Below are 10,548 nucleotides of genomic sequence, written 5' to 3' on the forward strand. Positions count from 1 at the left end.
TTTCATGCTCGATCAAATCTGTAAAGCCCAGGTCACTCTCCCCTGCAGAAAATGCAGTGATATATTTACACAACAGCTGACGTACCCGGTCTTGTTGTACACCATCCAAATATTCAAATGTCAAATTGTCCAACCGCTCCAACAAGGTAGGTACATCGCAACTCAGTGGAGTAGACTGGGTTGCAGTTATTCTTTCCACATACACTACCAACTGCACCCCCCCCCCCCCTCCCCATCTTGTTGCTTATGCACCACAATCTGTTGTCCACTAATAACTGCCCTGGTCAAGGTTGGGAACAGTGCAGGTAGGGGAATCAACCACACATCCCTCACTCCCACATTAATAACCGGAAACCAGCAGTCTCCCATCCCTAAGAGGATGGGTGAAACTACAGGGTCTGGATGTGGATAACTCTGCCCAGGTGCCAAGGGTTCTACCGTCACTTGGTACCCTCTTCCTTTTACACTGCAAAAGGAGGTGGCAGCAATCATCTGTACTGAACCTGAAGGCACTTTCACCCCCTGAATGCCAACCCTTACCATTCCCCCAACACCCTTTTCCTCAATGCCCATTTGTTCAAAGATTTGTCTCCACCCAACTTCTGCCGGCTCCAGTTGAAACTGGGCACATGAAACTTGCTTGTTGACTCTCCATCCCGCACCCCACAAGCTGCACTGGACTCTTGGCCTTCCATCTATACCTCAGGACCTCGTCACGTTTTTCTTCTCGTCTATATTACTACAGAACCACTACTACCAATACAACCTCTCAACCACACTGAATACTGGTAGAATGTAAAAAAGGTTAGTGATCCTGCTGACTACACCAAATTTCTGTAACAGGTACCACCTTAGACCTTCTTTAAAAAGGAACACCACCAGTACCAGGGCAGACAAGTTTATTAATACAATCTAAAGACCACAAAACACACCGAGAGGAAAATCGGGTTCTGAGTTTAGGCACAAAGGGGCTTCACGAACATTTAACGTTGTTACTATCACACGTGCAAAAATCACTTTGTCAATACAGTCTGTGATAACTCAAATATTTCCACACCACACCTAATAAAACCCTACATCACAAAAAAACTCAGAATCAAAGAAAATTCATAGCGGGAACAAACCTAGAGGGAATAAAAACGTGACTCAGCCCCTTGCACACAAAATACAAAACAGATTATCGACACATCAAAAATAAAGCACAAAATCAACAAACATTAAAACACATCATATTTAAACATAACATCACCTAACACCATATTCCATATTTACTGAAACTGCGCTTATCTACGTAAAATGTTTTTACTTTTCCCACTCTCACTTCATTCAGGATGCAATCTACTCTGCTGCAACAAACGCACAGACTTTCACAGACTTTCCAACTACCAACTCCGTTAGTCTCTCTGCCTTACTTTCTTACACATACCCGACACAAAATGTACTCTGTTGTTGCAAAATTACTAAAAGATTAAAGCCTCTAGGAACACATTAGCTCACAAATGTTATCGTATAAACACAAGCCCTCTGCTGGAGCATTTCAGTATAATAAAATGACTCATTAAAAATTCGATCTATCTGAAAATATCTATGCATTTTACATGGTCAGGGAAAAAACAAAGCATTCACACACACACACACATAATTTTTCAGTCATTTGGCAGTGAATAAAATAAATTTACCTGGACAGATCAAATTGAGACTTTATTAACAACACTGTAACCATATGCAAAGTGTGATGAGTCTCTAAACAATCCACATATAAAAGTAAATAAGGAATGAGGCTTTTATTTCCATAGTTTTTCATTAATGTTAACAGTACAAGTGAATATTTTGGCCCACGTTTTGTAGCCAGCTAGAAAGCTGCATGAGCTACGGTAATACATATCAATAAAGTTGATATTTTATGTTTGTATGTGAAAATTCTTGCAGATCTTTTATTGATATTTTAAAGGGTCAAGGCTGGGAATCTTTATATTAAACCAGCAGCAGAACATTTTAATAAATTGGATGTAATCATTTACACAGTGTCTTACCATCATTAATGCAATTGTAGCTTGTTTCTAAATTGTTTTTTCCGTGATGCATGTCATTAAATCTTTTGAAAATTGTAAAAACCATTGCAAAAGGAAAATAAACAACCATACCAAAAATGCATATTTGGCATTTGATGGCTTTTTATAGTCCATACTACTTTAAACAGTGAAATTTCAAATCAGTTAATTATTGCATAGCAATTCAAAGTGATCAGTTCAAATAACTTAATTCCACTTCAGACTGATGGGGACAGGTATGTCACACAATCACCAGCCTCAGCAGCAGTGCATCACGGAGCCCATAAGCCAAATGAAGTCCAATTGTAGTCATGGTGTTTGTACCATGAGAACAACCCCAGTGTGTCATGAATAAACACTGAAAGACACAAGATTGAGAAAGAAACAGTCAACAAAGGTAATACAGGTAAGGTGTTCATTTAAATATGCTGATGACATTAAATCTAAACCTAATTGACAGTGTAGGCAATGTCAATGTCAATTCCAGGTAGAACAACTTTAGTGCTTCCCTTACAATGAGACCTACAATCAGTGTAAAATTTCTTCCTGCAGCACCCCAGACAGGCCAGACCAACATCCCCAACTCCAGACAGAAGACCCGCAGCGTTGTAGTTTAGTGTTTCCCGGCTGCTATGATTAAGGTAATGAAAGGCTACAATAGTTTATTTAAGAAAATAATTAAAACTAACTAAATAAATAAATTATATATATATATATATCTATATCTATATATATCTATATCTCTATATCTATATCTATATATCTCTATATCTATATCTATCTATCTATATATCTATATATATATATATCTATTTCTATATCTATATCTATCTATATCTATATATATCTATATCTATATCTAAGATATATATATATATATATATATATATATATATATATAATCTCGGCCTGACTATTTTAATTTACATCAATATTTAAGCATCGACAGCTCTTAGGACTCTTTAGACTTGAATGTCTTAAAGAGTCCTAAGATAAGATACATGCAACACATATTGACACATATTAACCAACTGCTTTTGGTTAAAGAAATTGCATGAAAAATGGGGATGTGTAATATATGTTAAAAAATCTTAATAAGTTAATAAAATTCATATTATCAGACATACTCAATTTGGTGACCACATGCCATATCTTAAAGACTCATTATTTCATTAATTCAGTAGTCATTGCTTAAAATTAAATTTCTTATTAACTGCAGTATCTCAATGCAAGCTGCATAAAGCTAACAGGTTAATTGCAATGCTGGTTTGCATTTACTGGTTAATAAATGTGAGACATATTAACATCATCTGTGTACAACCTTGGAATATGTGATTTTGAATTTTGAAGCCATACAGTGAACACCTAATGTTTTGTCTTCTTAAAATGCCAACCTTTTTGCTTAGGTTTCAGTACTACATTTTACTTGCTTCTACATGAATGTGACTTGTTTAGATAGGCTACAGGCTTTTTTTTTCTCATGTTCATCTATAATTAATTCCAGGTTCATTTGCAAAATCACCCCAGCTTTTTTATATGTATACTTCAAATTACAGTTGTACTACAGTGTAATTTGCATTTTACTTGATTATATAAAGATATTTTGACAGTTTCATTTTTTATAAACACAATGTAAAGGGACTTTTGGTGTAACATAGCCTGGCTGCTGGGAGTAAGAACTATACTGACATGCATGACAAAAGCATGTCTAATGAGTGCAGAAATAAAGGAGCACACACACCAAAGCCATGTTTCCACATAAAGCTGCAGATAAAGTAACAAGGTTCATGAATGAATGGCTTATAAATAATTAAAACCTCAAAGACCTATGTTAAGAAAACGAGCTGAGTTCATTCATGTCTAAAAACAAAGGGACAATGGGAGAAAAAGAGACAGGGGTGCTATCTAAGTTAAGGGAAATCAAGTTATCTCTGGTGTAATACTGACCATGTGTCATATAAAGGCCCTGGGCACCATGTAATATACATGTAAAACATGTATTAGCACACTCAAGTTACTTATAAATTCTCTATGTCTACATTAATAATAGTTATTAAAAATAGTTATAAAATCTGGTCAAGCCCCTGTTTGTAATAATACAAAGCCTGCATAAAAAACACAGTCTGGGTAGTGTAGGTTTCCCCTTTAGAGATCTGGATTCAGTACCGTTTTACTGTCATTGCTGGTAGAGCATATTTGATCAGATGCATGTACAACACACAAAGGAAAAGAAGTATTTGAAAGTGGGTTTGGAAAGAACAAGGTGAGCTGTTTGTTGATAGAGTGATGGGCACCTACTATGGACAACCAATTTATAAAGATACCATATCTTGCAATTTGGACCTCATGACAGTGCAGATCATGAGGAGATACAGTGCAGACACTCTAAAATTGTCTGACGACTGCAACACCAGCCCCTCATAATCATCGCCTCACAAAGACAAGAAGTGCAGCCTACAAAGGTCTTTTCATTGCATGAAATTGTCATCAAGCTTCCAGATACAGCTTTTGTTGCTTGAATTCTGACCTGGTGAAGCGTGCAAGAGCTCCAAAGCCAACTAGTCCAGCAAGGCCATTGAGACAGAGCAGAAAGCCATTAATGATGACATCAGCCCTCAGCACATATGACTGCCATACGAGGAAGTAGACTGACAGCAGCAGCGTGGCTCCTGTGATAATGAGGTTGGCACCTACATACCACTCACTCTCCTGTAGGTTGCCTGTCACTCCTACCGCAACCAAACAAATATGTAGAAGAGTAATTAATAAGAAAAAACACAAGGTACAGAAACAGCAAATTGCCAAACTGAGTGGCGGTTTCATTCCCTGAATCCTTGGATTAACTGGAAGTCCAGAATTACCCCAGTGGACTCTTAAGACCTCCAGGAAAGCCAAAACCAGAAGCAGACACACATCCCGTGCCAAATAACTGTCAGGGTAACTCAGTATCTGGCCTGCAAAACACAGCACACATTAACATGGAATTCTCATATGGATCTAAATATAGATTTATACTAATTAGGCATTTATTTAGTAATGTACTCACTTTTGTAGATGATCAGGCAGAGGCTGGAAAAAAAGTAGAATAGGCTGTAGAGTGCAGAGAGGTAAAGCAACATTTGCAGAAGCACAGAGGAAAGCTGAAGCAGCTGGTTAAAGCTAAAGCACACGTTTCACTTCATAGTATAGTATTATAAATACTTGTGGATATTTGCACTGCCCCGGATAGCTACCGTAGCTATTCGAACCTACTAACATAAAGCATGGCTTAATTTAATACATGCCTTTAGAAACAAACAATAATATCGTATGAACATTAGCACTGCATACATTAGAAAAGGATACAACGCTGGCATTTCGACCTGAGGGACAGTAAAAGGGAAAGCAGGGATACTACTGTTTACTCTTAGAGTTCATCATATAACCTATAACCTAGTGTTCTATGCAAACGCTACTTTTAAACAAGCAACAGCTAACCTAATTTATTGTAAACCAATCAGGGAGAATTTCATTTCGTAGTCAAAGCAGCTCTTTATCATTCCATTCTGGTTTACCTATTGTGTTTCAAAGAGCTCTCACTCTGAGAACACTAAATACTTGTTATTCCAAGGAATACGCCTAAGTACGAGCAAACAAACAACACGAAGAGACAACAAACGATGAGAAAATATATATAGCCTACCTAACTAAGGACTGAATTAACATTAGTCCTATAGCGAACGTGAATGTTATAGGTAACGCTACTGAAAAAGTTACTTGCATAGCGGGTAGCTAGCTATAGGTTGTGCGTTCGAAATAAAAATAACATTGGGGGAAATTTTAAATATAAATACATCCCAAACTGCCAATGGTGTATTACCTTGATAGCTATCGAAACAAAACATTTTACACAGCTAATAATCGTAACTATAGCAACGACAATAAATACCTGCTCGTTCCACCGCCATATTGATTCTGTTTAATTTCCGCAGTACATATTTTATTCTAAGGACATCTACTGCCACCTAGTGTAGAGGAATATTATTGATATTAACAAATCACTGGAAAAAATAATGCACAGCAAACTGTTTTATTTATACATAAGTAAAAATGAACCTAGTTCTTAGATTTATGTGTTAATTTATGTGTTTGCCTCAAGAAACTTTCTTTGTTTCTTGAGGCAAACACACAAACTAAATGCACCCCTACAAACCAAATGCAATGAGCTGTTCACTCTATTGCCTTTTGGATGCTGCTGCAGGAACATCTGTTCTACCAGACTGAGGAGCAGTTTCTTCTCTAAGGTAATAAACTTTAACCAGACCCCAGGAACTTCATCCTTACTACAACAGTAATCACAGACTTACAGGTGACCTGAACATTCCTGAGGAAAATCTTAGTGTGCTCTAGTGCATCCCAGTCATAATTATATATGCCTATTCCTGAATTGCTTACTGTACATATTGTTATGTACAGTATGCATATTATACACAGTATTGTATTTTAATATATATATATATATATATATATATATATATATATATATATATATATATATATATATATACACACACACATATACATCATACACTGACACAAATCTTGGTTTTTACAAAGTTTACTGCCTCAGTTTTTTTAGATTCTTTCTTTTATTATGTTTATATGGTATAGTGAACTACAATTATAAACATTTCATACATTTTTAAAAACGTTTTATTGACAAATACTTCCAGTTTAAGCAAAGACTTAATATTTACAGTGTTGACCCTTGTTTTTTAAGACTTCTGTATTACCCCTTGGCATGCTGGACATCAGCTTCTGGGCAAAATCTTGACTGATGGCAACCCATTCTTGCCTGATCAGTGCTTGGAGTTGATCACATTTTCTGTGTTTTTGTTTGTCCACCCTCTTTTTGAGGATTGGCTACAGGTTCTCAATGGGATTGCGATCTGGGGAGTTTTCTGGCCATGGACCCAAAACTTCAATGTTTTCTTCACCGAGCCACTTGGTTATCACTTTTGCCTTCTGAAATGGTGCTCCATCATGCTGGCAAAAGCATTGTTCTTCAGCAAATTGCTCCTGGATTGTTGGGAGAAGTTGTTCTTGAAGGATGTTTTGATATAATTCCTTATTCATGACATTCTTCTTAGGCAAATGTTTGAGCAAATCCACTCCCTTTGTACTTGTACAATGACAATAAAGGCTATTCTATTCTATTCTATTCTATTCTATTCTATTCTATTCTATTCTATTTATTAACCTATTGCAGGAATAAGTTGCATAATAATCAATTACCATGTGGAGTATTTTATTGTCCCACTTAACATTCTTTAGTACAATTCTAAAGGTTCACTGTTAGTCAGTGTCATATCATAATGTATACTTCCAACTAGACTGTCATAATGTAACTACCAGTTTACTGACATTCTAATTAGAGGTGGCATGATACCAGTTTTTCTGGTACTGATCCAATACTGATATCTTGCATTTGAAGGTCACCTGGTATCAATACCAATCCAATGTTTTTCATTAAAAACCACTTTGGAGCTGTAGTTGTTTGGAATAATTGTGTTCTGTGAGATGTATATCTTATTTACAGATGTCATGCATGGATGTGACAGATAAATATAAATAAATTCTAAAACAACAAAAAAACCTTTGTTTACAAGACTAAAACATTGTTTCTTATATGGCCTTACAATTAGTGTCTCTGTGTGAGATAATATTTACTGCCTGGGTCATCAACTGGTCCTCAGCTTTACTGTACTCACCCTCAGCACACGCACGCACGACGGCGCACACATGCGCTCTCTCTCTCTCTCTCTCTCTCTCTCTCTCTCTCTCTCTCTCTCTCTCTCTCTCTCTCTCTCTCTCTCTCTCTCTCTGTCTATCTGGCTGTCTCTGCTCAATACGGCTGCCTTATTCACTTGTTCCTGAAATGTACAATATGGTTTTGCATTTTTCCCATTATTGAATGAAACTGTAATTCGACATCAACTAACCTCATAACCGTTCTTGTGAATTTCACCGGGAAATCGATGTTTACCCGCTACAGACCATACGCACACAGGTACTAAGCGAGCATACGGAGAAAGACTACCAGTACTAGGAATCTTATTACACTCGAGCTCTGCTTACACCAATAGAATTTTAATCTGATAATGTTTAGAAGATGGTTATTGATTGCAGTCAGAACGCCATCCTTTGTGTTAAAAAACAGATGAATAAACAAATCACCGTTGGTAGCGGATATAGCAATGAACCGTACAAAAACGCTTTTTTTTGTCTCGCTTAAATGCTCTCACTAGAAGGTAGGTCTATTCATCTGGGTTATCAAAATGATAGCAATGGAAAGGTCACATGTGCAAGTGCACGTATATTTGCATTTGAACATATAGAACAATAGTTTTTAATCGTTAATGGGAAGAAAACGATACAGTTAACATTTGCAGTATATAAACTGTGCAAATTAGCGAACTGTTATTATGTGACCTGCTAAAACTAACCTGGCTGTTATCACATGCTGATATGCTAATTTCAGGCGGTATTTGTGATGGTGTTGGATCGGTTTCATTATATCCGATCCAGCATTTTTGCTAATATGGGCCCGATTCCGAAACGTGATAAGAATTAGTGCCATCTCTAATCATAGCAATTAATTGCTACACAGACCATAACTGACTACATTTATGTCATTTAGCTAACACCTTTATCCAAAGCATCTTACAATTATGACTGAATATATCTTGAGCAACTGAGGGTTAAGGGTCTTGCTCAGATGAATAACAGTGACAATGTGGCAGTGGTGGGACTTGAACTGGCAACCTTCTGAATACTAGTTAAACACCTTAACCACACAGCTACCAAATGGAAATGTACAATCAGATAGATTACATAACTGAGTGTGATCACATTCCTCAAAGGGTTAAAACCTGAGAGTAACCAAATCACAGCCATCTTCAAAATCCCCCCCCCCCCACACACCCCACACACACACATACACACAAGCATTGCATGCTCGCATTAACACAAATACACACGCTCTTTAATTGGTTGGAATGCAGAGTAAGATAAATGTGTCAGAATGTTGTGAGGAAGCACACCTGTTGAGTATGGCTGAGATATAGAAAAGAATTTGTGAGGTGCCCCTTTACATTGGTGAACACATGCCCAATGTCAACAACAAAATCAGACTGTGTACAATTACTGGATCATTTTGAATGAGCAATATAGAAGTACAAAATGAAATGTTTATAATTAAACAATCAGTTAATAATAAGTTAATCAATTACATTATATTACTTTTATTATACATCAAATAACTGTTTTGATACAACTTTATATATGTTGAAAGTTAGTAGACTGTCTGGCATGTAACTGTATAATATGCATTCTAACTGCAAATAAGAAGATGAAGTCTCAGCTAACCATTTAAAATAAGTGGTAGAGGCCACCCTTAATTATTGTATATAGCTAGAGGATCAAAGGGGTCAACCTCAGAGAAAGAATTGTATATTTTTTAGGTGGGAAAATAAAATACTCCACAGGGTAATTGATTATTATGCAACTTACTCTGACAAAAACATTTGTTTTTACACATAAACAAAGTAGTGCACTGTGTCAACGTGAAAAACTAAGAGTACAGCACTGTATGCACAAACACACATTAGATACACACACATACATACACACACACACGCGCACACACACACACACCACACACACACACACACACGCCCACACACACGCACACCCACACACATGCACACACCCACCCACACACACACACACACACACACACAGATGAAGTGCATTAAAATGGCCAGCTGTTTTACTGTCCTCTAAGGCCTCTGTTTCTCGTTCTCTTGCATGCGTTCTTTGAAACAATCTACACTGTGTCAAGGAAAGAACAAGTGTGTTGTTCAGGTCAAACAGAGGAAGGAGAGAGAGAGAGAGAGAGAGACAGAAAGAAAGAGAGAGAGAGAAAGAGAGATGCTCCAGCTGTGAGGATAAAGACAACAAAACAGCATCTCATGGGGGGTGAGGTGGGGAGAATAGGCACACAGCACTATTGTGCATGAAGAGGTTGCAGATAAAGAGAGGAGAAACAGATAATTCAGCTCATACAGTATTCACAGCAGGCATTACACCTCATCCATTCATAATTTCTCACCAAACTATGTTAGATTCACAATCAAATATACAGAACAAGAAATATACATTGTCAGTATGTTCAAGTTTGGTTTATTTGTCACATACATCGTCATATAACTCACAGTGAAATGGTATGCTACAGTCTTCAACTGATATGCTTTGATAGTGTACACATTCTCCTGTCTGTATAATGATAATAATAATAATAATAATAAATGTTTTTATCATTCATCATTATTATTGGTGTTGTAATCGTTACACAAATGCAGTGTACACAGTGCACAGGGAACTGTAAATTAAAGATTATCATAAGAACAAAAACTAATACTGTGTGCTAAAAAGATTAACATTTTGTACAGACATA

At 36.7% G+C, this 10,548-nt stretch overlaps 1 protein-coding gene across 5 annotated transcripts; it reads right to left on the reverse strand.

Annotated features, from left to right (window-relative positions):
• Window positions 1-884: 884 nt before the first annotated feature.
• Window positions 885-6,012, reverse strand: LOC113592352 (transmembrane protein 80). Of its 5 annotated transcripts, none has more exons than XM_081712362.1 (7): window positions 5,980-6,012; window positions 5,397-5,413; window positions 5,098-5,191; window positions 4,913-5,005; window positions 4,579-4,780; window positions 2,578-2,678; window positions 885-2,409 (listed from the first exon to the last, which is right to left on the reverse strand). In XM_081712362.1, exons 1-7 carry the CDS (start codon window positions 5,996-5,998, stop codon window positions 2,324-2,326), a joined length of 612 nt encoding a protein of 203 aa, XP_081568488.1. In that variant the 5' UTR covers window positions 5,999-6,012; the 3' UTR covers window positions 885-2,323. The 5 variants fall into 5 exon arrangements, with proteins under 5 accessions (XP_081568488.1, XP_081568486.1, XP_081568487.1 ...); XM_081712360.1 differs by having other exon boundaries at window positions 2,566-2,678; XM_081712361.1 differs by having other exon boundaries at window positions 2,578-2,681.
• Between the last annotated feature and the right edge of the window lie 4,536 nt (window positions 6,013-10,548).

This window comes from Electrophorus electricus, chromosome 4 (genome assembly GCF_041902795.1).
Source record: "Electrophorus electricus isolate QZ-2024a chromosome 4, ASM4190279v1, whole genome shotgun sequence".
Classification (NCBI taxonomy): Eukaryota; Metazoa; Chordata; class Actinopteri; order Gymnotiformes; family Gymnotidae; genus Electrophorus; species Electrophorus electricus.